At 40.7% G+C, this 27,194-nt stretch overlaps 1 protein-coding gene across 1 annotated transcript in view; it reads left to right on the top strand.

Moving 5' to 3' along the window:
* Nucleotides 1-27,194, top strand: part of ARMC3 (armadillo repeat containing 3) — a gene marked incomplete at both ends in the record, with an annotated part of 41,102 nt that overhangs the window by 7,685 nt on the left and 6,223 nt on the right. The window contains 7 exons of the mRNA XM_080810296.1: nucleotides 3,314-3,563; nucleotides 7,433-7,569; nucleotides 8,397-8,565; nucleotides 11,471-11,568; nucleotides 12,281-12,382; nucleotides 12,820-12,915; nucleotides 25,724-25,924. Coding sequence (XP_080666422.1) covers nucleotides 3,314-3,563; nucleotides 7,433-7,569; nucleotides 8,397-8,565; nucleotides 11,471-11,568; nucleotides 12,281-12,382; nucleotides 12,820-12,915; nucleotides 25,724-25,924 — 1,053 coding nt within the window. The remainder of the gene's footprint in view (nucleotides 1-3,313; nucleotides 3,564-7,432; nucleotides 7,570-8,396; nucleotides 8,566-11,470; nucleotides 11,569-12,280; nucleotides 12,383-12,819; nucleotides 12,916-25,723; nucleotides 25,925-27,194) is intronic.

Genomic DNA, 27,194 nt, shown 5'->3' on the forward strand with positions numbered 1-27,194 from the left:
CAGGACTTGGTAATAAATTGGATACACACGACATGCCGAACTTCACTTCTGTTTACATACATCAAATGATATAAACAGATGTTTTTATACTTTTCCATATTTGGGTTTTAGTTCGTTTTTTTGAAATGTACATTTTAAACTCTTACTTGATGAAACTCCCAACTGATGGAGGTTCACGATAGTAAGAATCAAAATATTTTCAGATTATCATGATGACATATGGCCCTATAATTCTGGATTTTGTAACAAAGTTTGACTTCTGTCCCGTTCATTTGGATAATGCCATACTATCTAGGAAACAGAAATGTGTTTTTAAAATATGACAGGCTCCAGCCTGTGTACATTATCAGACACAGGGAAAAATAAAACAGAATGTCTTGGGTTTAAAACACAGAATTAATGCGATTCTTAAAAAAAAAAAAAAAGTAAATTCTGTGCTCTATTTCTATAATGAAATGAGGTGTTTTGTTTTGGTTTTTTTTTTTGGGTAAGAATAATAGCTTGATTTTTTTTCACCATAATAACTTAATTTTGCTTATGCTTTTTACACCTAACCAGACGGCACACAGCACATTACAGGCAGGTTTGTACACACAGTGCAGCTCGTTCTCCCAGCTGCATGCGTGCGATCTGTCTTTCGGTGCTGGGAGTTATGTTCAATTTAGTAAAAGCTATATTCCACTGTGTACTAGAATCTCCCATTTCTTAAACAGCTAGGATTTTATGTACTTCTCCTTATTGGCTCATAAAGAGCACAGAAAAGAGCAGAAGGTAGAGATAAAAATGAACCAAGGCAAAATACGCCTTTGTCCAGGAGAGAGGAGGAAGCAAACACAAGCACAAAGGCTGTGAGCAGAGATGCATCTGGTGAACATTATGGGATCTTGCAGCCCGTTTTTTGTTTTGTTTTGTCTTTTAATAAATAAGAGAAATTAAACAACAAAGTGTGATCCTATGTATTCACTTAAATTTTCCAGAAAACCCGTGAAGCATACAAAAGACACAGCCCTGGAGAATGTACTGGTAGGCGCTTTCCTACAATACTTGCAGCTTCTAACATGGTTGCAATGAAACACCTCCACTGTGTGCTCCTCCCTGATTCTCCAGGACGTTTTAAAAAGTGAACGTTGTCAAGGGAAAAATCACTAAGTGACAAAGGAATCGTGCCTTCTAACTGAGGCATGTTTCCAGTGGTTTTGAAGTACAAAGTATTTTGGTTGAAGGAACTGATTGCATTCAGTGCGTGAAAAATAAGTCAAAGAAATTAAACAATTTTTAATAGGTTTATGTCTATATTAATTAGAAAATATGCATAATTTAAAACTCTTGCTGGCCGTTTTAAAAAATTTAATATTTAAGCTCTAAGTAAAAACTATGAGAAGTTTCTGAGAAACTAATGTACTAGTGCCTCCAAATTTTTCCTTATTCATACAATCAAATGACCACTGTTTGATTAATAGTAGGAGAGAGCATGGAAAGTAAAATTATCTTGGGTGTTTATTTTGTCCCCTAGGAAAGGAGGGCAAATGCTGGCCCTCAAGCTGTCATAGTGAGATGCAGGTAGGCCCTCGGCCTTTTGGCTAAGATCAAGTGTGAAACAAACTTTGGTTACGGGTCATCTAGCCAAATTTTAAAGAGATGCCTTCCCTGGAAAAGAATGGGAGACCTCACAGGAAGGATTAAATATGTACCAAGGACTATGGGAAGAGATGGAAGCAAACTCTGACTTTGCCTTCATAGCAATCTAGTGTGTTTTCTGGATGGATTTAGTCAAAGCAGGGGTGGGAGCTGCCTTCAGGGTTAACACCAACGGAGCCCAGCGTTCCCCAGAGCGGCCGCCTTCGTTGGTCATTTCATTCCGGCCCAGTAGCTGCTGTTCTGTCCACTTCTGAACTGGTCTGAGTGACAATCACAGCTTCCTTTCTCCCTGGTGGCACTTCATTTACCTTGTGCCCTCTCTCAGACAGTTGTGATAACCTCTAATCTCGAGATTGTCCCTTCTCCTTCACAATCAGCAAATGTAAGTGACTACCAAATTTAATTATCAGAATATTCATCGGAATACAGGGTGATGGGCTGAATCCTATAGCCTCGCTTGTTTTCAGTTTTCGTTCTTAATATGATCTTAAGTGGAAAAAAAATTGTCAGATATAAAACGTAAAGGGATGTTCATGTTATTGGAGTCTCAGGTATGTTTTTATTGTCTTGATTACTTCTATTCCCATGACGATGTAAATGGGTTTTTAACACAGAATTTGGGGTCTTCCTTTGAAAGTAGAATGTTCTGTATATCTTATGGCTTGGAACATCTCTTATTTGGAAGAATTCCAAATATTAAAGAATATAATTAAATCATCTACCTCTTGTTAAAATGATCCCCTTTTTTATTTTTACTACTTTATGAGCTTTTTAAGTCATTAGAAAGCAAGGACTATAGAAAGTATGGCCTTCTTAAAAAGAGGCTTATTACTTGTGAGACTATTAATGTATTTTACGGATAATCGTGGTCTTTTTATAGCAGAAATAGGAAATTAAGCAACTGAATATGCCTGCATTACTAAAACTAGTTATTATGTCAATATTATGACTTTGATCTTTGATGTTTACTTTGTAAATCAGCTTTCACCTCCAAAATGTTTTGCTGGCTTCAAATGTGTTAACCCCTGCCTACAATTAACAACCTCATTTAAAGAGAGGGAGGATGAGCTAAAGAGTTTTAACTTAAACCAGAAGCATCTCCCACTCAATCATTCCCCCTATTTAAAGGCTTAGTTTTCTAGGGACACTTGGGTGGCTCAGTTGGTTAAGTGCCTGACATTTGATCTTGGCTCAGGCCCTGATCTCAAAGCTGTGAGATTGAGGCCCAGATTAAGATTAAGATTAAGGTTCTTCCTCTCTAAGGGGGGAAAAAAAAGAATTAAAAAATATATAGTTTTGCTTTCCTACTGGTTGAGAATATCTTAATCGACTTTCTTTGAATAAAATTTCCTGGTCTTGTAAGTATCACTGAGTTAAAAAAAAAAAAAAAACCAGCTGTAGGAGGGTTTCTAAGAAGTAGTCATGCATTTTTCTATAATGACAAGCTGTAGAAGTAGGAAAAGGATAATTTAAATTCACTCTTAACTGACATTTTCCCAGACTCCACTTAAATCACTGGCACCTCAAGTCTGGGTTCATTGCATTGGGCGTTAATTTTTTTTTTTTTCTGAAACCGTATTTATGTACTCATTTGTTTAATAAGCTCCATTGTACACTCCAACGACTGTTTCTGGAACTCCGATGAATGACGCGCATTTCTCTTCCGTGTACCCAGTGCTGCTGCTGAAGCCGATGCAATCGATCCACTGATAAGCATCCTGTCGAGTAAACGAGACGGAGCCATCGCCAGCGCCGCTACAGTATTAGCGAACATGGCGATGCAGGAGCCCCTGCGGGTGAACATGCAGAACCACGACGTCATGCGCGCGCTCATCGGCCCGCTCCGCTCCTCGAACACGGTCGTGCAGAGCAAGGCGGCTCTCCTGGTGGCCGCAACCGCGTGTGACGTGGAGGCCCGGACAGAGGTGAGAGCTTGTCTATCCACTCATTTTTCGGGTCTGTGCTTATGGGTGGCTTAATTTGAAACATTTTCAAGGGTTTGAACCTACCCATCATTTAGATCCTTCAAAATGGGTGCAGCCCTTCAGCCATGGGCGCGGGGTGATAATAACGTGTCAGTGTACTTTCATCAGTTGTAACAAATGTACCAGTCCGACAGGGGATGTATTTGATAATGGGAAAGCTGCTCCTGCCTGGGCGCAGGGGAGTGTGGGAAACCTCTGCACCTGCTGCTCAATGTTGCTGTGAACCTACAACTACTCTAAAAAGATAAAATTATTAAATTGGTGTGACCCTTTGGAAAACAAATTGTCTTTATCTAGCAAAGAAGAGCAAATCCTCTAATCCGGTATAATCTGGCAGTTCTGTTTCTAAATTCTACCTAGCACGGTCTCTTGCCTCTTTGCACCAGGATGCATTGTTTCTATTATCTAAGCAACTGGAAACACACCAATTGTCTGATTTTTTTAAGAGAATGGGTAAATAAATTTGTAATATGTTCATAAAATGGAACTTCACATTGGTGAAAATGAACTATAGCTACAGACATCAATGGAGATGAATCTCAAACATAATGCTGAGCAAAATCAAGTTGCAGTAGAATACAACTTATGATTCTATTTAGGTAGCATTCAGAATTATACACATCTAAGCAAGATATTGTTTAGGTAAACATACATGTGAGTTGCAACTGTAAAGGCAAAGGTCAATGATTTGGCCTTGATTAACCACAAAGTCAAGAAATCCTCTTGGGGAATCAAGGGAGTGGATGTAATTGAGAGGAACAAACAGGGGTTCAAGGTCATCTAAATGTGTCATTTCTTAAACTGAGCAGTAGACAAACAGGTGTGCCTTTACTATGATGTGTTACATTATACGGGTGGGTTCCATATGCTCTCGTGTTTCTTGTATATTTCAAAGTTTTAAAACATAGAATTGTATTTTTTTTACAAGTGTATCATATAAAAGTGTGTTTTGTTCTATTCATAAAAATAATGCAAACCTATAAACATCCTTTTTTTTCTCTTTCTTTTCTCCTATTTACTTGTCACAGGGCACTCATTCAAACATCTTAGGGTTTTGTTCCTCTCCCGCCAATATAAGTAACAGTAGCTAACACTTACTGAGCACTTACTAGGCAGTGGGCACTGTGCTAAGCACTCTACAAGCATTTAAGCCTCACTTGTGATGGGCATGTTTGCAATCCCCATTTTACAGATGAGGAAAATGAGGCTTAAAGACACAATGTGCTCCCAGCAGAGTTGGTAAGTTGGGAGATCAGGGATGCCATCCAGAGCCCAAGCTGTTGCACTGGGTTCTCTGCTCAGACAACTAAAAAATCTTTTCTGTCCCTTAGGGCAGAATAGACAGTCCCTTTCTATTCTATCCCCTGCTTTGTTCTCATTAACTCCAGTTCATTTGTATTCATCCATTAAGGCACTGAGACTACCAAATTTTTTTTTTTTTAAGATTTATTTATTTAGAGAGAGAATGCGTGCACACACGAAAGTGGGGGTATGGGCAGAGGGAGAGAATCCCTAAGCAGACTCCTTGCTCAGTGAGGAACCCAACAGGGGGCTTGATTCCGCCACCCGAGAGATCATGAAAACCTGAGCTGAAACTAGGCCTGGACACCCAACGGACTGAGCCACGCAGGTGCCCCAAGACTACCAAATATTTATTTGCCCTCTGTTCCGTGTCAGGCACTATGCTAGTCTTCAGCAACACGGCGATCAAAGCGCTTTGGTTCTGCGTCCATGCAGTCTGCAGAACAGTCCATCCCCTTCCAGGAATATCGCAGCTGAGTCTCCTGCTCTCCCTACGCCTGCCACCTCCTGCTTCCCACACTGTCCCCAGACTGATCTTTCAAATATATGACCGTCATCACATCATTGATGTGGCCCTTGGTGCACCAGCACCCCAGAGGAAAAGTTCAGCAGCTTAGCATGGTGGACAAGGACGCCCAGTGACCTACACCTACCCACCTTGCCTGAAGCCTCTTACCAGGCTTAACTCCAGAGTCCAGAAATCCCATGCTATTTGTAATTCTGTCCATATGCTCTGTTCTCTTATTTATATGTCTTTGATTTCTCCACTTGGAGAAATAGCCTCACTTTTGTCCACCTGATAAAATCACGCTTCTCCTTCAAAATGCATGTCAAGCCATCCTGTCTTCTATGACGCCTTTCTTCAGTCTTCAAGCTGGGAACCTCCCTCCTCTATGCTTCCCTTACGCTCTATGCATGCTTCCCGTGTCCTCTGCTTTGCATATATGGTTCTAGTATGAAAGACTATAAGCTCCTGGAGGCTTTAGAGAAGGGATCTGGGAGTTTTTCTTCCCTGTGTCCATGCCATTGATAGATATCTGGCACAGAGGGCATGCTTAATAAACAGTCATTAAATGAATGGGGAAATGAATTAATCAATGAATTAGATCTTTGCCACAAGAACACATGAAGAGTGAGACTATCTTCTCTTAGAAATAAAGAGGTTCAGAAATTTGAGTTGCTAAGCCTCAGATGCTTCAAGTAAACTTTTTAAAGCTGTAATGTTACATGTACTAAAGTGTGATCCCTGAGAAGAAAATGTCTCCGGACATTGATGGAAAATGACTGACTATGGATCAAATGGATTATACCTCATAATGGCTCTTGTCTTCAGATACTACACATAGAAACTGGTAGAATGTTCTTTTTTTGTCCTCTAGGTTCAGATGATAGAGTGTTGCATTTCAGACAGTGAGAAAAGAGCTCTGTCAAATCTTTTTTTTTCCCCTGATTAGAATAATTTTATCCGTGAGTAATTACCTTTATTACCTGAATTTCCTTTAACAGTGTAATTAATGTAGTTCTGTCCAATTCTCTTCTTATTCTTTTTCTCTCTTCCTCACTCCTGGGAGAAATGAAAAGACACTATGCAGCATTAACAAAAATCGGTCTTTTTCTAGGGCATTGCTGTGGTACTTCTTTGGCCACAGTGATGATTTGGTGGCGGTGGCCAGTGACACGGGTTCCCTGGTGTCACTGTATCGGTTCCTCCTGCCCAGCCTTGGAGACTGGATTCCTTCCCTGTTACTGCTGTAACAAATGACCACAACATCGTGGCTTAAAGTAATGGAAATCTATTATCATATGGTGTAGGACATCAGAAGTCTGAACACAGGTCTTATGGGTTGAAATCAAGGTGTTGGCAGAGCTATGTTCCTTTGGGAGACTTTAAGGGAAAGTCTGTCCTTTCTAGATTTTACCATCAACCCCCATCCCTTGGCTGTGGACCCTCCCTCCAACTTCAGAGGGTATCACTCCAATCTCTGCATCTATACGGCTCCTTTCTTGGCTGCAGGCACCCATCTCTCCATCTTACAAGGACTCTTGTAATTAAATTGGGCTCACCTGATTATCCGAGACAATCTCCCCATCTCAAAATTGTTAACTTGTCACATCTGCAAAATCCCCTTCCAGGGAAAAGGACACCTTTGGGGGAACCATCATTCTGTCTACCACAGGGCCAAATGAACATTCAGTGTTGACGAGCAGAATGAATGAACACAGGGGAACAGGAGGACAGGCTCTCCGTCTCCCTCCCACGCAAAAAAAATCACAGTGACCTCCCTCGATTATTTGACCGTGGCCTCCTCTTGACCTTGAACAGAAATCTGGGCTCCTGTCTCTAAGGTTTTGTAAAAAATTGTTTCCCTCTGGATGTAATCAATTCTAAAAATCCTAAAATGTTCTTACATGGTTAAAATCGTTTAAAAATCCAATGAGATTGGAAAAAAAAATCAATATTTATATTCTGTACTTCCGATGCATAAACTTTCGGTTTCCACGTCCAGTTAAGAAATTCAGGTGGCCTGGGGCCGCTGGTGGAGCTCCTGCGCTCCAAGAATGACGAAGTGAGAAGGCACGCCAGCTGGGCTGTGATGGTCTGCGCCAACGACGAGCTGATGGCTGTTGAATTGTGCAAGCTTGGGTGAGTGGAGCGGCCTCGGGTTTTGGGCTCAGATGAAGGGCAGAAGATGAAGAAGCACATTTTTCCTGCCCTAGGAAGGTCAGGCAGAGTCCACACTCCCGCTCGCATGCGGCCAAGCCCTCGAGAGCTGGACCCGTGCAGCGGCCTGGCGGAAAGGGGTCCCTCTCCATTCTTCCCAACTGGAGGTCCTCCCAGCACGCTTGCAAAACCATCTTCACTGTCTCCCTGTCCACCTCTTCACCCTGATCAATCCCGCTCTTCCCCTTCCTTCTGCTATTGCTAACCTGCAATTCCCTGTCGCCACTTTTGAAGTGGAAATAAAAGGTGAGCCATGACTGCGTCTCCTTTCTCTCCCTCCTCCACCCAGACCTCTCCGTCAGAATTAGGCATTCACCAGCCTCACCAGAGTAGTTTCTCCAGCCGCAGGTGAGCGAGTTGCCTTAGCACACCGACAAATAGGGTTTTCGGGTTCCACGGATGGGGTCACTCTACTTCTAACCATCTCTGTGTTTGTGGATATTGCCTGGTTAGCTGGAAAACTTGGAGCCCACTACTACTTCCACTTTAAATGAAGAACTACCCCGCCCCCGCAACCTCGTTGTCCTTTTCAGCTGTTTGAATATGAGTCACTAGGTGGCATATATATTCTCAAAAGGACTGATTTGTCTTCATAATTCTGTCAGTCTTGCTTTATCTAAAAGGGTGAGATATCTTTAACCTTTCCATCTCAGTTCTTCATTCAGGGTCTTGGCCGGGTATATAAATGAGAACTTAATGTTGGATTGCTTGTTTAAAGCAAATAATCCTTTTTTTTCTCTTATTGACAGGGCTTTAGAGATCCTTGAAGAAGTTAATCTATCCGTAAGTCGGAAAAATAAATTCAGTGAGGCAGCTTATAACAAATTGCTCAACAACTACCCGTCTCTGAAATATAGCCTGACTGGCTATTTGTCATCAAGTAACATAATTGGTGATGGATTCTATGACTATGGTCGGGTGAGTGACAGCACTAATTCGTATTTTAGTATGTACTATCATTTCTTCTTTAATCACGATGCCGTTACACTGCAATTTTATAACCACCTTACAGAATATATATTTTTATAGGCAGAAACTTGGGAATCAGAGCTTTATTCTTAACTTTGGCTGTAAGATTTTGCATTTGTGTACAGTTTTAACTAGAATCTGATTACTTGTAGTAGAATCAGCTTGCCGAGGCTGCTCTCAAGTTTCGGAGAAGATATAAAAGAAGGAGGATTTTCTGTTCTAATATTTCTAGGGTTCATGAACCGTGTTAGTGATAAGGATAGAAGTATAGGAGTCTCATTTTATTATAATTTAACTGAAATTAACCAGACTGTAATACCAAATTTTAAAATGTAATATAGAAGAACATTATTTAAGCTGCGTTTCTATGATTTTAAAAACAATATACAGTGTAATTCAAGGTTAATGTCAAGAGAAATGGGAAGCTAAAAATTAGAATCTTAAGGACTTTTCGGCATTGTTGCTTAAGCCAGCATTTTCCTTTCTTCTGGAAACCAAGAGCAATTAGGAGAATGGAAAAAATTTTTTAAATATACAAATGCCACTTTCGGCAAACCTAGGAAACAGATATGATCCACAGACTTCATTTAAAAAAAAATGTAGGAGTTACTGAAAATCCCTGAGATCAGGCAAAAGGAGTGCAGGAGGAGGACTGAAAGGGGGGAAGAAATAAGCCCAGAGAGGGGCGAGGCAGCTAGTGGTAGCAGGTCTCGGAAAACACCGTCCCCGTCTCAGCTGAGGGGAGAGCTCAGAAGTGCAAAAGCCAAAAGCTCGGTTTGCCAGGCAGGTGCAGGACCAGAGACCTGGGATGAGCAAGGCTGGCACCAAAAGCCAGTTTGGTCCAAAAAGGCAGAGGAGACGGGGCCATGAAAGAATCACATAGCTGACTGTATTTGAAGGAAACACTATCGTGGTAATAGAATTGGAGACATTTTAAAATTTTATTATTTTTTAAGTAATCTTCACTATGTGGGGCTTGAACTCACCGCCCCGAGATCAAGAGTCACATGCTCTACCGACAGAGCCAGCAAGGCGCCCCTGGAGACATTTTTTAAAAGATTTTATTTATTTGTCAGAGAGAGAGAGAGCTCAAGCAGTGAGCAGCAGGTAAGGGAGAAGCAGACTCCCTACTGAGCAGAGAGCCCGATTTGGGACTTGATCCCAGCACCCTGGGATCATGACCTGAGCCAAAGGCAGAGGCTTAACGGACACAGCCACGCAGGCGTCCTGAGACATTCTGAATAATGAAAAATGGCTAGCCTAAACCTTGACTCCTGCCGTTCCTTCTGCTTTCCCTGGCTGCCGCCACCACCCGACCTAACATAACACACACACACACACACACACACACACACACAAGCCACTGAGAAATCACTGCTCCCAGAAAGCCCATCTCATTCAGTGATGCGTCGTTCAAAAAGAACAAGCACACCATTATTAGTACAAAGATGTTCTGAGAGAGATGAGCAAAAGAGCAGAAAAACCAGCAAAGGACAAGTTCTCAGAAAAATGTTGCCATAAATCAGATAAAACTGTAACAAATGTATTTGTTCATACAGTTTTTAAAAAATTTAATGAAACAATATTCTTTATAAAGGAGAACTCTCTGATTCCTTCATTCAGTAAATATTAAGTTTCTAGTATTATAGGTTGAAGATGTCAGTAAATAAAAGACATAGATCTCTACTTTCATGACACCAGTGAGAAGAAACAGACGATGAGCAGAAAACATGACAAAGAGATAAATAACATTTATCACATGATCAAAATGATCAGAGCTTTGCGGGGGGCAGTAGAACAGAGGCAGGATAAGGGGGCTCTATAGTGCTGGGTGGGGACTGGGGTTGATGTTCACTGTAATTTTGGAAATTGTGGTCAGGAAGGCAAAAACTAGAAAGTTGAGGGACTTAGCTGTGGGGACAACTGGGGGAAGAGTTTCCAAGCAGAGGAATATGTGTGCCTGGCATATTTAAAAAACAGCAGTCAGTGTAGCTATAGCTGAGTGACCCAAGAAGCAGACTAGTAAGGGCTAAACCGGAGAGGTAGAGCCCAGACCATGTATGTCTTGTAGACCACCGGAAGGAGTTTCGCCTTTATTCTGAATGAAATAGGAAAACTTGGCAGAGTTGTGGGCAGAAAAATGACATGCTCTGCCTGATTTTTAAAGGATCTTGTAGGGACGCCTGGTTGGCTCAGTTGGTTAAGCGGCTGCCTTCGGCTCAGGTCATGATCCCAGCGTCCTGGGATCGAGTCCCACATTGGGCTCCTTGCTCGGCAGGGAGCCTGCTTTTCCCTCTGCCTCTGCCTACCACTCTGTCTGCCTGTGCTCGCTCGCTCTCTCTCTCTCTCTCTCTAACAAATAAATAAATTTAAAAAAATCTTTTAAAGAATCTTGTAAAGTATCTTGGATGAGAGAGGGATCTAAGTATAATACAATTGGGGAAAGACCCCAGAAGATGGTGCGGTCTAACCCACCACAGCAGGCTGGTAAATTTGCTAATACAGGACCTGGACTAGCCTGTTTCAGCATATCCTCACAACATTGTCAGTCATCTGTTTAGTAATTAGTTACTCTCACAGACAAATTCTCTCTTATGTATATATTACATGCATCGAAAACTCAACTATTTTCAGGGGCCGAACTGATAATGATGGTGTGAAACAGCTGAGAGTATAAAACAATACAGATTGTGCGGAACCGGAGGCGAGCTGCCCACAAGTTCAAGTTCCTCTTTCTGACTGTGCCTTTGTGTGTGTGAAATTACATTACTTCAAACAGTCGAGAACATCAGTATTCACTTAAAACAATATAACCCATGCGGATATTACTTTTTTGTTCTTAAATTATCTACAGATTAATCCTGGCACCAAACTTTTGCCTTTGAAGGATCTCTGCTTACAAGAACCCAGTGATCTGCGCGCTGTTCTCTTAGTTAACAGTAAATCCGACACGTGAGTCTCGTGGGGGAGGAGGGGTGCAGGGAAACACATAAGGCTTTTTGTCTGTCCATCATCACATGAGTATATAAGATTTCCAGGACGGTATCCTTTTGCCCCCCCTGTATTTGGCATTACCCCGAAAACAAACACCAATCCGTAAACTCATAGCCTGCCACAGTAAAGACCATGAAACCACCACCAACGTGGTTTTAACTCTGACCCCCTTTTACCACTCAATTCCAGATGTATTTCTGTAGTCAGTGCTTCATACCCTGCTGGTAACATGAAGTAATTGAAGAAAGTGTAAGTAGATAGGAGCAAACCAAAACGAATTATGTTTATAAGGCTCCACAACTGTGTACAGGACTCTAACTTCGGCCCAGAGGTTTTCTGTGTTGTTGGGGTTTTTTTAATATAAAATAAGAAGTAAATAGTAAAGCTAAAAATTAAAGCTTCAAAATGCTTCCTTAAAATGTTCATGTATACCTATATATCTGTCATAATTTATTTTATGTGATGCATTTTATAAAAATATTTCCAGTTCCAATTCACGAACAGTATTCCTTTTTGTCCTACCTTCTCCTCTCCTTTGTGCTTTCATTCTGTCACTGTTAAAAGTCAGCTCCCATTATGATTTTCCAGGGGGGAAAAATCTGTTTTGTAGGTCGAATCCAGGATTGAAAAATAAAGCATTTTAACTCAAATATAATTTCAAAAATTTTAGTTCTCCACCTCCATCTATGGAAGATAAATCATCAGACATTGGTTATGGACGGAGTATTTCTTCCTCATCTTCTTTAAGAAGAGCAAGCAAAGAAAAGACAAAGTAAGAAAAGGGTATCTTTTCTGTACTCAAATAATTCTCCCCTCAGTCTGGTAGTAAGAACGAATTTAGAGTTTGGATTTGGGCCAGTTAATTCTTTTCATGCTTCTAGTACGATCATTTCATGATTGCCTTTTTAAATTGCTGTGGAAAAGATCTCTGGGACAAGTAGGCTTTGGGTGCCATGTGCTGGGAACTTCCAGTGAGCCCTGGAGCACAAGACATAGGAGCTGTGAGCTGGCTTTGTTTGATTATCTGTTGCTGGAGTCATGCCTGATGCTCGGCCTCATGAAGGGAAAGGGAGCCCGGGCATGTCATGGCAAAGAAACACGTCTTCCAAATGACAAAATGCCCGGCAAATGTAATGTTTTATTATTTTTCATGATGGAAATCAATGATGAGTTTTATCTTGTCCTAAGAACAAATCGTTTTCATTTTAGTGCCGGATTTGGATCCCCTACGGAAGACAGATCAGAACCAACTTCTGGACGAAATACAGCTCTTAGCAAATTCGCCATTAAAGAGAAAGGATCAAGGTAGGAAATGTGGGACTCTCTTCTTTTCCAAATGATAATCATGATTCCCCACCGAAGCTGGTGAACCGAAGGGGCGGCCTTTAAAATAGGAAGCTTTTCTTGTGGAATCAGGATGTTGTAGGAGGCAAGACTCATGAAATATAATTAAAAAGTAACTTTGTTTTTGTCTCTTGGAATCTCTTGGAATTTTTGTCTCTTGGAATCTCCCGCCCAGAAGGAATTTCTTCTCCTGCCTCTGGGTGAGAACTCGGGTCACTTTGATCAACTGTACCGTCCTACAGACACGTATATTTGAAAACAGCAACAGCAGTCTCTAGCCGGTCATTTAAAAGTCCAACCCTGTGGCGTGATCAATGTAAAATGACCCTCTGCCCTCCCCCCGCAACCCCCCCACTGCCTTCGCAGGTGGTGAGCCCCACACACCGGAGTGCGGTCCCCTCTCTCTCTACCTTGTGCTTCCATCAACCCCCCCCAGCCCTCCCCCCCAACCCTCCCCTCCCCGCATCCTGCTCACCCAGGGAAACCTCTGACCCTTCAGGAGGCAGGGAGAGGGAGGAAAGGGAAATAGGACCCAGTTCTGCCTTGACGGAACAATTAGAATGTGGTTTCATGCTTTTTAGGCCTGGCATGTTTCAAACATGCTTTCTATATGTTTACGTATTTTTAAACCTATTATTTCTCTAATGAGCACTTTCCTGGATTCCTCAAAAACCCACTTGGACCTCTCGCCACACTCCATGACCCTTTAATTATTGTTGACTTAAGCCCTTCAGAACCACTGTGGTATTGGAGGCTGTTGGCACGCATTTCGAGCATCCGCTTTCTAAACTGAGACGGCCCTCTATGGTCTCCCGAGGTCCGGGCAGTGGTTTGCTCGCCTCAGACCTCAGAGCTGTTTCTTGTCTATTTCTGACCTCATTCTCTATTGTCAGTCCCCTTTGCTTCTTATCTGCTCCTCTTGTTCCAGGACCGATACTTTCTACCCTTTCCTCCCCTCCCTTCCCTTCCACCCCGCTCCTTCCTGCCTCTCCCCTCCCTTCCTTTTCCTGCCCCGCCCCCCAACTCCTCTTCCTGTCTTTCCTTTCCTCCCTGGGCTTCTCTGTGCTTCATTCTACTTGCATGGAGACCTCCTTGAGGACAAGACCATGTTCTGACTTGAGTGATTTCTCTTTCCATCCCTAGTGCTTAGCCCAGGGCTTGGTGAGCATACAGAGACATTCATGTTTCTTCCAGAGGATAGAAATCTGAACATCTGCAGGAAAAGAGTATCTCTGACAAGGTCCACCGTGATAAACCGTGTGTCTTGGGCAAGTTGTTTACCTTCTCTTTGCCTGAGCCCCTTCCTCAGGACAATGGACATAACATAGGGTGTTCTGAGGCTTAGCGTGCGGGAAGCGTATAGAGCAGTGCCTGGCACAGAGGAGACACTCAGCGAATGTCAGTACGGTTGTACGAGACAGTTGCAGGGAGCCCAAGTGCACTCAGCCCTTGCAGGGATGCGGAGGAGACTCCAGAGTCCCATGTGGGAAATGCAGCCATCCCCTCAAGGACAGGAGCTGGGAGGAAGTCAATAGAGTCTCTGTCTCTCTCCCTCTCTTTTTCTCTCTCCACGTGCATGGCATCTTCTTTACAGATGCTTTGTTATCCTCCTTGACTTTCTTTTGGTTACTGCCTCACCCATAACTGTAGCTTTTATGTGACTTTGGTCTGCCATGGAGACAGATCTGGCTCCAATTCCAAACAAACTTTCAGTTCTAAAGCCCAACAACTATCCAGTGCCCTTCTGCCCTCTTGATAAGGGAAGGGTAGGCACTTGTCTGATGGGAGACCATTGCACATATATTGTACTTAACACCATCAATCAAAGTGTACTTTCCCCTCTGGTGCCTCTGATACCATATCAACTTTAATCTTTGGTGATTCTGCCATTCTTGGCAGAATACTGTCTTGTTTTTCTTATAGCTTAGCCTGGTTCTTCATCCTAAATCTTTGGGGGGAGAATGGACAGTCCTACTGGGTTGAAAATTATTTTGTGTACTTGTAAGTATCAAAATGTTGATCTTCAGGGAGGTGGAAAAACAGAGAGGGGGGGAAACAAATCATGAGAGACAAGATCTTAACTATGGAGAACAAACTGAGGGTTGATGGAGGGAGATGGGTGGGAGATGGCCTAGATGGGTGATGAGGATTAAGGAGGGCACTTGTGATGATGAGACCTGCGTGTTTTATGTAAATGATGAACCACTGAACTCTACTTCTGAAACCAATATTGAACTCTATGTCAACTAACTAGAATTTAAATGAATTTTTAAAAGTGCTGAACTTCAGATAGCCATGGGTTTTTAATTACAATATTTGATAGTTTGATTGTTCTGTGCTACTCACATCTTTATCTCCTTTGATCCCTACCTTCTTGTTTGATGGATAAGTCCACTCTTTTCTGGCTCTTTTTGCTATATCCTCATCTACCCATCACAACTACCTTATATACTGACATGCTCCAGGATTCTTCATTTACTCCCACTCTCACTCTCCATGGTTTTAGCTACTGCTGACATATATATACACCTCTCCTGAGTCCAACCTTCTCTCTCCTGCTGCCCTGTAAACAATGTGTTCCCGATGAAACTCATTGTTCCCCCAACTGCCAAACTTCCTCCTCCTCTCTTCCCTAGGCTGGTGAATGTTACCATCTTCCCATGCAATTGCTCAAGCCCAGGAATCATCTTAAAGTCCTTCTTCTCCTTTCCCCTCCTACACTGACTCTCAGTCCCATGCCTTCAATGTCTCTTAAGTCATGGTTTCCCTCCATTTTCACCTTTATGTCCCCAGTTCAGGCCTTTGTATTACATCTCAAGCCACTAACCTCCTTTTTGTAAGATTCTTCTGCCTTTTGTTATAGCCCTCCACAAACCCATCCTCTGTGCTACCCCCCTGAATTACCTTCCCTGAAATGAAAGGCTGATGATGTTACTCTGCCTAAAGCAATGATTCCCTGTCATCCTCCAGATGAAGTCCAAACGGCCACCATGACACCCCTTCTAATTGTCTTACATGTCTCCTATGCATGGCAAATTCTGACTCTTTATATATTTTGTTTTTGTGAGGCCTTCCCTGGTCACCCCAAGTTAGGTATTCTCTTTGTGTTCACTCTTTCATGAATGCAAATGGTCTCATATGTAACCTGAACCTCTCACTGTTGATCTATTTGTCTTTCTTACGCAGCAATGGACAACTTGAGACCTGGGACCAGGTCTTTTTCATTTTTATAGTCGTAGAGCCTAGAATAATATTATGAACACCAGGGACAGTCAAGAAATATTTATAGATTAAATATTCATAAATTATTTCAAATATTGAATGCTAGTTGTTGAAGGAAATAGAGGTTTGACTCCCTCCCAAGATGCCCCAGGAGAATAAGTAAACAAATGAAGATAATTATTTCTTCTCACGCCATTTCCATTCTCCCCCTTGTCCCTGAATCTTCTCCCCACTTGAAGATAAACCCTGATGTACTCCCAACGTTCAAACAGATCGTTAGCATGAAGGAGAACACACATTTTGCGTTCAGACAAAACTGGTCCTTTGTTTTCTTATCTCTAAAACAGAAAAGATCCCTGCCTCGTAGAGGTGCTGTGACAGTAAGTGAAACTATGTTTGTCCAGTGCCTAAACCATTGCCTGGCATACTTAAGTGATCAGTGTATGTCCAGACCTTTACCCCCTCCTTATTCCTGGGTCCACTGGGGAGATAGTTTGGTCATAATCTTGTTGCCCTGTGTTTGTCTGTCTTTTGGTCAACCCTTCTTGTCTTGTGACTATTAGTCCTTTGGATCGTGGAGGTTGAGTAAAACATTTTAACTCTATTCATCTGAGAATGTTTAATGTTACCATGAAGTTACTGAGAGATACTGACAAAGAATGATGAGCCATCTAGGACCACAAAGTGGCTAATTTCTTGAAAGGAAGAGGAGAGAAGGGATGGAAACAAGCAAATCAGTTATGTGCATGGGGTAGCCTAATATGGATAAGGAAGGAATGGTTTTTCTCTTTCTCCTCATGAATATCGTCACCATATACTATGTAAATTAAAATCTGGAAGCAACATGGTCTCCCTGGGTGACCAGCAACCAGATTATTTTTGCATGTGAAGGTTTCCGTCGTGCTGTCCTTCATGGGAAGACACTCATAGGAGAGGTGATTAGTTTCCTCTTTATCCTTGATACTTTCCTAGGCCTCACCGGAGCCAACAAATGTAATATACCCTCTGAAGCTTTTCTTTATGAAGACCATTCTCCCTACGATAAACATTTACTATACCTATTTGTAAATGTATTTTAAGTTCTATCTGGATTGTATTTTTGTATTCAGACCAATTTTCATAAATATTTAAGTTGACTGCGTGTGAGTTTATTATACACACTTAAAAGTTTATTGCTTTCCTGTCTCTATTTTGTTTCCTTCCATTCTGTTTATCTCTGGAGTCTTTTAGAAATTTACCGCATGTACTTAAACATCTCTGCTCTTCAGTCTTGATCTTCATCATCGTGACTTCCTAAAACATTTTTATTTTTAAAATAATTTCCCTCAAGCCCTTCTTTTTAACCTTAGCTTAGCCATTTTTTCCTCCCGCCCCCCCCCCCACAATCTGGACTGACTACAAAAGTCTTCCAGAAATAGATATTGTCTCTTAATCACCCTTAACATCTTAATCACATTTAAATACCTTCTTACTTTCTTTTCTTGAGATTATTCATTCACTCAGCAAATACTTACTGTACTAGGTGCTAGGAGTTGTTCTAGTGTTAGAGATAACAACAGTGAACAAAAACCCCTATTTTCAAAGAGCTTACACCCTACTGGGACATTGACAAATTACAAAATAAACTACACACACACACAAACACACACACACACACGCACGCACACATTCATCCTTCTAAGCCCAGAATACATTGTGTGTCCACTTTGTACGATACTCTCTTTGGAACAGAGTAGGTGGAACAGGACACCCAGTTGGGATAGATTTCTAGAACATCTTGAGTTTCTTATTTTTATCATTCATGTGGAATTTATCGAATGCTACCAGGCGTGGTAGTTATTTTTCATATACCAAAATCTTCCTGCCTAAATTGAAACCCCATGTGGGCCAGATTCATGACTTTTCATGACTTAAAGTTCTCCCAGCAGCCTTGCCTTCTAACTTATTTGTTCAAATGGTTGATGATGTCAAAAAGGAGTGAGTGATTAAACTTCGAAAATGTCAATGCACAATTTGGAGCCAGACAAATCTCTCTCTCGACTTTGCTGCCTACCTTCTCATCCACCTATGAACACAGAAACAATCATTGTTGTTCTGGATCCCCACAGTAAATCTCTGTTTTCTGAGGTAATTTCGCTCAAGCCTCTGTAAGAAAGTTAAAAGTCCTGCTATCTTTAATCACAAATTGATGTTCTTTCTGAGGATTAATTTTACGAGAGTTAATTTTGTTATTTCTGAGCACTTGTTTCCATATTTATTTAGAAATGAAATTCCTTTAAGTATTAAAGCCCTTATTAACACAACTGGCAGACTTCATGGCAAGGAAGTCCAAATGAAATACTTCCATATAGAGCTGTGGGAAACTACAGTTCAAGAGCTCCATTAAATTATCCCTTTTTAATCGCTCAATAAGATTGCCCTCCATGATGCACTTAGCCGTGTGTGCTGGCTAACATCTTCTACGTGCCAAATGATTCTTCCTTTCTCCTGGAGGCACACTCAGTGAGAAATACAACCTGCTTTGTTTTATAGGTGGCTCTGAGTCAAATTGTACAATATTATAAAGCTACCCTGTAACTGGGTTTACCCTGAACGGGTAAACCTAAATTTGCTTCCCACCATTCTAATTGACCTTCCAGTGGTCGTTTCCTTTTTCCTAAAGTCTTCCTATGGGTGTGAAGATGTTCCATTTACAAAAAAACAAAGAAAGGTGTTTAGATGGTAGAGCTGGAAAAATACTAATTTTTGCTTGAAGATTTTACCATAATATGTGGTGAGTGCATTTCATACATGATTAGGCTCAGCCCTTGACTTAGCTACAGTCAATAGAATATTGAATTAGAAAATATAAAACTTGGGGCGCCTGGGAGGCTCAGTCAGTTAAGCATCTGCCTTTGGCTCAGGTCATGGTCCTGGGGTCCTAAGATCAGGCCCTGCTCAGCAGGGAGTCTGCTTCTCCCTTTGTCTCTCTCAAATAAATAATAAATTTTAAAAAGAAAATATAAAACTTTCAGTAATTTGTTATGATTATAGAGTTTTGTATAATTCTCCAAAAGCATTTCATAAAATTATGTTTGTATTTTTTCATCAAAATAAAGGGAAAATTCACATGGCCTTTAGCTGATCCCCCCCTCCCTTCACCTTGTACTTCAAGAAATACTTAAAGATAATTCCTGCCCCCAATGTACCGCTTCTGGAACAGAATGCTCAATAGTTGCAAAGACTTAATTTAGGAAATTCACCTGACCTAGCCCCATTTTCTTGGCTAGCTGGGGATATATTATATTTATATTTATATTTATATTTATATATAGTTATGGCCGAGATTTATTATAGCAAAAGATATAATACAGGAGCTGCAGGAAAAAGACACACTTAAGCAAAGGCTATAGAAATCACACACAGGTTTCCTTGCCCTCCCTCCCTTTCTGCTAGCATAGCATAGGATGCAATTTTCTTGTGGGAGATAGCTCCGCCCAAGGAAGTCCACTGGAGTCATGGAATCCAAAATTCATAAAAGCGCACGCTCCAGTTTCCTATAGGGAAACTCCAGTTTGAATGACAGTACATTTCTCTCAGGCTAAAAGGAAATGGCATAACATTTCTCAACTGCTAAAGAAATCAACCATGTCTTCTGTCTCTGCGGAAACTATCCTTTAGCAACGAAGAGGGGGAAGTAAAGACATTTCCAAGCCAAAGAAAACAAAGAATTTATTCCCGATAGTTCTACCTTTACCTACTGACTAGTTACTAGAAGTTCTTCAAACAAGAAGAAGATGTTGAAAGGAACTGGAAGCATCAAGGAAGAAAGAAGGAATAGCAAAAAGGATTGGAATATGGGTATACACAATAGCCTGTCTATTTCCTCAGGAGTTTTATAAATCATATTTGATGACTGAAACAAAAATGAAGAAAGGTAAAGAGACCTCAATGGATGTGAGGTTTCCATGCTTCCCTCAAACTGGTAAAATGTGGATACCAGCAGACTGTGATAAACCACGTATGTGTACTAAAATCCTACAGTAAGCACTACAAACCAATACAAAGAGCTACACTCGAAAATGGTGCAAATATATCAGAGTGGAAAACTAAAAAATGTTCTGGTAACCAACAAAAAGTCAAAAAAGGAAAAACAGAGAAGTAAGAACCAATCAAAAGGCAGAGATTGGCAGAGTGGATTAAAAAGTTATAATGGAGGGGCGCCTGGCTGCCTCAGTCGGTAGAGCATGTGACTCTTGATCTCAGGGTTGTAAGTTTGGGCCCCATGTTGGGTGTAGAGATTACTTAAAAAAAAAATCTTTTGGGGCACCTGGGTGGCTCAGGGGGTTAAGCCTCTGCCTTCTGCTCAGGTCATGATCTTAGAGTCCTGGGATCGAGCCCTGCATGGGCTCTCTGCTCAGCAGGGAGCCTGCTTCCCCCTCTCTCTCTGCCAGCTTCTCTGACTACTTGCGATCTCTCTCTCTCTGTGTCAAATAAATAAATAAAATCTTTAAAAAAAAAATAAAAAAATAAAATCTTTTAAAAAATGTTATGTGGAACTATATGCTATTTAAAGAAACTCACTTCAAATTCATTGGTATAGGTAGCACATTTCACATTGAAAGTGAAAAGACAGAAAAAGATACCATGTAAACATTAATCTTTTAAAAATCAGGAGTGGACTTTTAATATGTAATAAAGTAGACTTCAGAACAAAGAAAATTTCTAGAGATAAAGGGAACATTACATATGACAAAATGGGTTAATCTGTGAGGAAGACATAATGGTCTAATAATGTTAGCACCAAACAACGGAGCCTCACATACATGAAGCAAAAACGGATAGAGCAGAAAGTAGAAATAGACAAGTCCAAAATAATGACTGAGGATTTCAACACTCCCCTCTGAGCAGCTGACAGAACTACTTGACCTGAAATCAGCAAAGATATAAAAGATTTGAACAACACCAGCAGTAAATAGGATCTAATCAATATATTATAGAACACTCCACCACTAACAACAGAAAACGTATTTTTTTCAACTTCATGTGAAACATTTACAAATACCCAGGGTCATAAAACAAAGCTAAGCAACTTTAAAATAACTGAAATCATACAGGATATGATCTCTGACCATTATAGAAACAAACTAGAAATTAACAACAGAAAGACAACAAGAAAATCTCTAGATGGGCAGAAATTGAATGGCACGTTTCTAAATAATCTATGGGACAACAGTCTCAAAGGAAGTTTAAAACTACAAAGAACTGAATGAAAGTGAAGATATAGCATATCAAAATTTGTGGGATAAAAGCAAAGCAGTGCTTAGAGGGAAATTTATTTTACTAAATGTATTAAAATGAAAGGAAGGTCTTGAGTCAGTAAGCTAAGCTCTTACCTCAAACTAGAAAAAAACAAGCAAAGAAAACCCAATACAAGGAGAAGGAAGAAAACAATAAGGACCAGATATCAGTGGAATTGAAAACAGAAAAACTGCAGAGAAGGTAAATGAAATCAAAAGCTTATTCTTTAAAAACATCAGTAACATTGATAAATTAGCAAGACTGACAAAACATAAAAAAGAAAATATGTAAATTATGAATATTAGAAATGAAAGAAGGACTCATCATCACAAACCCTTCACATGTTGAAAGATAATGCTATGAGCACTTTAATTCAGCCACTTAGATGAAATGAGCAAATTCATCAAAAACTGCAAACTATTAAAACTCACCAAGGATGAAATAGATGACCTAAATAATCCAGAACTATGAAAGAAATTGAATTCATAAAACCATGCCTAAAAAGAATCTCCTGACCTTGATGGTTTTATTTGTAAATTCTGCTAAATGTTTCAAGAATTAATAAGAACTCTAAATGGTCTTTTCCAGGAAATAAGGGAAAATGTTTCCCAATGTATTATCCTAATGCCAATATCAGACAAGGCGTTTGTACAAAAAATTATGGGGATGCCTGGGTGGCTCAGTCTGTTAAGCTGCTGCCTTTGGCTCAAGTCATGATCCCAGGGTCCTGGGATCAAGTCCCGCATTGGACTCCTTGCTCAGCGGGAAGCCTGCTTCTCCCTCTGCCTCTGCCTGCTTGTGTGCTCTCTCTCTCTCTGACAAATAAATAAAAAAATAAAATCTTAAAAAAAGAAAAAGAAAATTACTGCTGAGTAACCATCATGAATACAGATGTAAAAGTCCTCTATGAAATATTAGCAAATCAAATCCAGCAATACATAAAAAGAATAATTCATCCAAGAGGAGTTTATCCTAAGAATGTAAGGCTGGTTCAGCATTTGAAAATCAATCAATGTCTACCATATTGACAGTATAAGGAAAAACCTACATGATCAGATTAATTGATGCAGAAAAAGTATTTGACAAAATTCAACATTATTTATGATAAAAAAATACAACTGTCAGCAAAATAGGAATATAAGGGAACTTTCTCTATCTGATGAAAGGCATCCACGGAGGGGTGAAGAAAACTACTGATTGTATCTTACTTAATGGTGAAAGACTGGATGCTTTTCTGACAAGATCATGAACAAAACAAGGATAACTATTCTTATCACTCCTATTCAACATTGTATTGGAAGGCCTACACATTGCAATCAGGCAATTTTTAGAAGTATGAAGATTAGAAAGTGAGGGGAAAAAAATAGTTCCTATTTTGCAGACAACAAGATAGTCTAAATAGAAAATCCTTAAAGAGGGGCAAATGGGTGGCTCAGTGGGTTGAGCCTCTGCCTTTGGCTCAGATCATGATCTCAGGGTCCTGGGATCGAGCCCTGCATTGGGTTCTCTGCTCCGTGGGGAGCCTGCTTCCTCCTCTCTCTCTCTGCCTGCCTCTCTGCCTACTTGTGATCTTTGTCTGTCAAATAAATAAATAAAATCTTTAAAAAAAGAAAAGAAAAGAAAATCCTTAAAGAATCTACTTTTTAAAAAACCTCACAGGACTAATAGGTGAGTTTAGCAACAGATCAGGATATCAGGTCAATACACAAAAATCATATTTCTATATACTGACAATAAAAAATTGAAACCCATAAATTTGTGGAATACCATTTTTAATAGATTTCAAAATGAAATATGAAGTAAAAATGAAAGTGAAACAAAACTTATACAATGAGAACCATCAAACACAAAGGAAATCAAAGAGTCACTGAATGAGTGAAGAGATAGACCATGTTCATGTGTTGGAAAATTCAACATAGTAAAAATGTCGGTTTTCTCCCAAATTGATCTATAAATTTGGTATAATTCCATCAATATTCCAGCAGGATTTTCTGTAGATACAGACATGCTAATTCTCAAAACTTTATGGGAAGGTATATAAAATAATTTTGAAAAAGAAAAATACAGTTGAGTCTCTCTGACTGATTTAATGATTTGTGATAAAAATACAGTAATCAAGTTATTAGTGAATGAGTCTTATATGCCTTCTAAGAAAAATGTCTTTTTTGTGAGTCTGTTTTAGCCAGTAGTTGACCCAGTTGATTTCTTCTTCTTCTTTTTTTTTTTTAAGTTGTATTTTATTTAAGTAATCTTTGCACCCAGTGTGGGGGCTCAAACTCACGACCCCAAGATCAAGAGTCACACAGTCTTCCAGCTGAGACCGTCAGGCACCCAGACCCAGCTGCTTCCAATCTTCAACAAGTTCCAGCCAGTGTTCCGTGGGTTGTCGTTTCCACCATCAGTCTGGTTTCCAAAGGCTTGGCAGTGCTATTTGGAGCTGTCCTGACTGTGTGTCCAGCTTAGGATTTGGGTGGTGGTCAGTCCCATTGTTCCATCCTCAAAATCTGTGATGTGCTGTTTAAGGTCAGAACCATGTATACACAGCTTATGGGGGCGGGGGGGGGGGGTAAGCCTAAGAATTCATAAATAACTTGATTATTTTTTCCTGAGCTTTTCCCTCTTCGTGATCTCCCTTGTCTTTGTTGGTTCCTTGGAGGTTTCTTTTTGGTCCTCAAGTCAGAAAACTTCATTTACCCTGCCCTGCTATACTCTTACCATGACTGCCCCTATATCTCCAGCCAAGCAACATGAGGACTGAGCAAGTATAAAGTTATTTTAGGTTCTTATGAAATGCTGATGTCACCACTGTCACAGGATTCCTTAGGGGCTGGGGCACAAAAGAATGGAGGGGGGATAAAAGAACACAACAAAACACAGCTTTCCTCCACCCTGTGTCTTTCCTGTTTCTCAAGAGGGCTTCTCCTTGAGCTCTGTCTGTGCTGATGCCTACTTCCAGATTTTGAGCTGTGTCTAGTTTGGTTTGGAGAATACTGGGGAAAAAAATAAACTCACCATCTGTTCAGTAATAATTCAAAAGATTTTCTTGGATCTTCCTGCTACCATTTGCTTTTTGGAGTCTTCAAGTAGTGGTCAAATACTGTCCAGGTTTGTTGGACTGTATTCAGTAGGAAAAACAGGATTAAGTGTGCCTACTCCAGGTTACCTAGAATGGGAACACATGCCATTACTCTTGCCCAACTCATAAATTAATGAGGGAACCAGTAAGATGTTAATATTAGTCCAAAGGACATTTGGTCCAAAGGACATTTGAGGATCTAGGTATTTATATCCAGTTTAATTAAGGAATGTTAGGAAAAGATTACTGAGTTACATAAACAACAGCAACAACTAGTTAGCATCCTACAGGACAATAAACTATAGCCTCTGGCAAGATCTTCTCCATCGACAGAAATAGTTTGCATCTCTACGAAACAAACACATGTTAGCTAGCAAATTCTCTAAGTTTGAAGCAATTAATTCATAGAATGTTTTAATTAAAGAGTATCTTTACAACTAAGTACATTCCAGTTTTCCTAAGTACAGAATTAAGTGCATTTCCCTAGATAAACTTTAGGTAAACTGGGTGGCTCAGTCAGTTAAGCCACTGCCTTCGGCTCAGGTCATGATCTCAGGGTCCTGGGATCAAGTCTTGCATCGGTCTCCTTACTCAGCGGGGAGCCTACTACTCTCTCTCCCTCTGCCTGCCACTCTGCCTGCTTGTGCTGTCTCTCTCTGTCAAATAAATAAAATCTTAAAAAAAAAAAAGATAAACTTAGGTAAGTCTTCACTCCTGCATGACATGGATGCCAGCCTTATTTTGTTTTGCTTTTTTTCCATGTTTTGGATCATCCTTTTTTTTAAAAAACAGTGATTCAGACTCTTCCTGCAGAAGGTCTCAGCCGAAGCAAGAGATGATGTAAGACCAGCTTAGACTCCCTGAGTAGGCAACCTATTTTTTCCCAATTCAATAAATGTTTATTACGTACCTACTACGCACCAGACATCTGGCTAGGCAATCGTAAGCAAGACCAGTGTACGATTTTCATAATACGTATCAGTCATGTCATATTATCTTGAAAGCTAATTTCTCTTACATAATATAGAGACTATAAAATGCTATCGTTGTCATCAAAAATTTGAAAGCTGCATATGATACGATCGTTAAGGTATAAAATACTCTATTTCTGGGGTGCTCTTCAGATGAACTCGGAGTGCAGTTACTGCCTGTTCATTTCGTGACTCTAATTGCTGCCGTTTCCTCTCAAAGGAAAGGCCGAGGGAAAAAAGAAGAGGAAAAAGTGAAGGAGGAAGAAGAGGTTGCAGCAGTCCCCAAACTGATCGGAGAAGGGAGCCCCGATAAAGAGTGGTACCCTCCCGCCGACCCGGACTTCTGTGTTTATGTGTATGAAGTGACCAAGTCGATATTTCCCATAACCAATATCAAGGAGCAGATTGAGGCTCTTGCCAAGTAAGTTGTCTCTATCTACATAGGCATTTTAAGTTTCCGAAGCAAAGTTTTTTATTTTAGTGGTGTGCATTTCTTAGCCCATTTTCAGCTGACAACACCGTAATTACTGCCCCCTACTTCTGACCCTGCAGCAGAAACACAATAAATTGAAAAAATGCCTAATTTCTATTTTAGGTCCCATTTCCGCCAGGAATCAGAGCTAGGAGCTGGAAATTGCTTAAAGAAAAATGCTTTTGTCATTTTCTCCAGCTAAACCATTAAAGGCATCATTCAATGTGATCCTGAAGAAGTTAGGAATGAATCAAAAGTTTGGAAATTAAATTACTCCAAAAATAAAAAAATAAAAAAGAAAGAAAAAATTAAATTACTCCTTAGGTACCTGGGGTGAATTCTTTGCAAACTCACAAATTATTTTCTTTTTTCGATTTTTTTTAAATTTAAATTCAATGGATTAACATGTGGTGTATTTAGTTTCAGAGGTAGAGTTCAGTGATTCATCGGTCTTCTATGACACCCAGTGCTCATTCCATCACGTGCCCTCCTTAATGCCCATCACCAGGTTGCCCCAGCCCCACAAATTCTTTTCTGATACAAATAGCTATCACTGATTTTCAGGTCAGGTAGATGTCTGATATTTTGCGTTTCGCGTTGCTCTCAAGTGAGGGTGTGCGCACTCTAAGGGGTGGCTGTTCGGGCAGGCTCCACGCTCTGTGGACGCCAAGTGACGTTGCCTTCCTCATCAGAGCATCTAATGTGAGTCCACTAAGAGAAATCTGAGAACTTGACTTGGTAGCTGTAAGGGATTAGGAATTGCAGGAAGCAGAGGGTGGCCTCTGTTGCTGGCACCAACAACCTGTAAGTGAGCTACTGGATCCTACAGCAGCTGTAGTCTCCACGAGAGCCTGGATCTACTCCAAGTAGACGGGCCTTGCACTCATCAAACCTGGGTGTGACAACTGCAAGAAACACAGCTGCCAGATCATTGACTTCTCGGCAGCCAGAACTGGAAGAGAACATTTTTGGCGACGGAAGTTTCCCTGATGTCCTTGAGAAGTGATGACGCGCGCAGAACTCTGAGCTCATTGCAGCATTTGTCAGATGTCCCATGCTCTGTTCCTATCAGGAACACTTTTCATCATTCCCAAATAATTGTTTTTTGTTTTTTGTTTTTTTAACCTGAGCCCTTTACGCGGCAAGATCCAGAGCTTTGTCCCTGTGCCTTTGATTCCCAACATTCATTACAGGACACCTGGCGGAGTCCTTGCGACAG

Source organism: Martes martes, assembly GCF_963455335.1.
Source record: "Martes martes genome assembly, chromosome: 8".
Classification (NCBI taxonomy): domain Eukaryota; kingdom Metazoa; phylum Chordata; class Mammalia; order Carnivora; family Mustelidae; genus Martes; species Martes martes.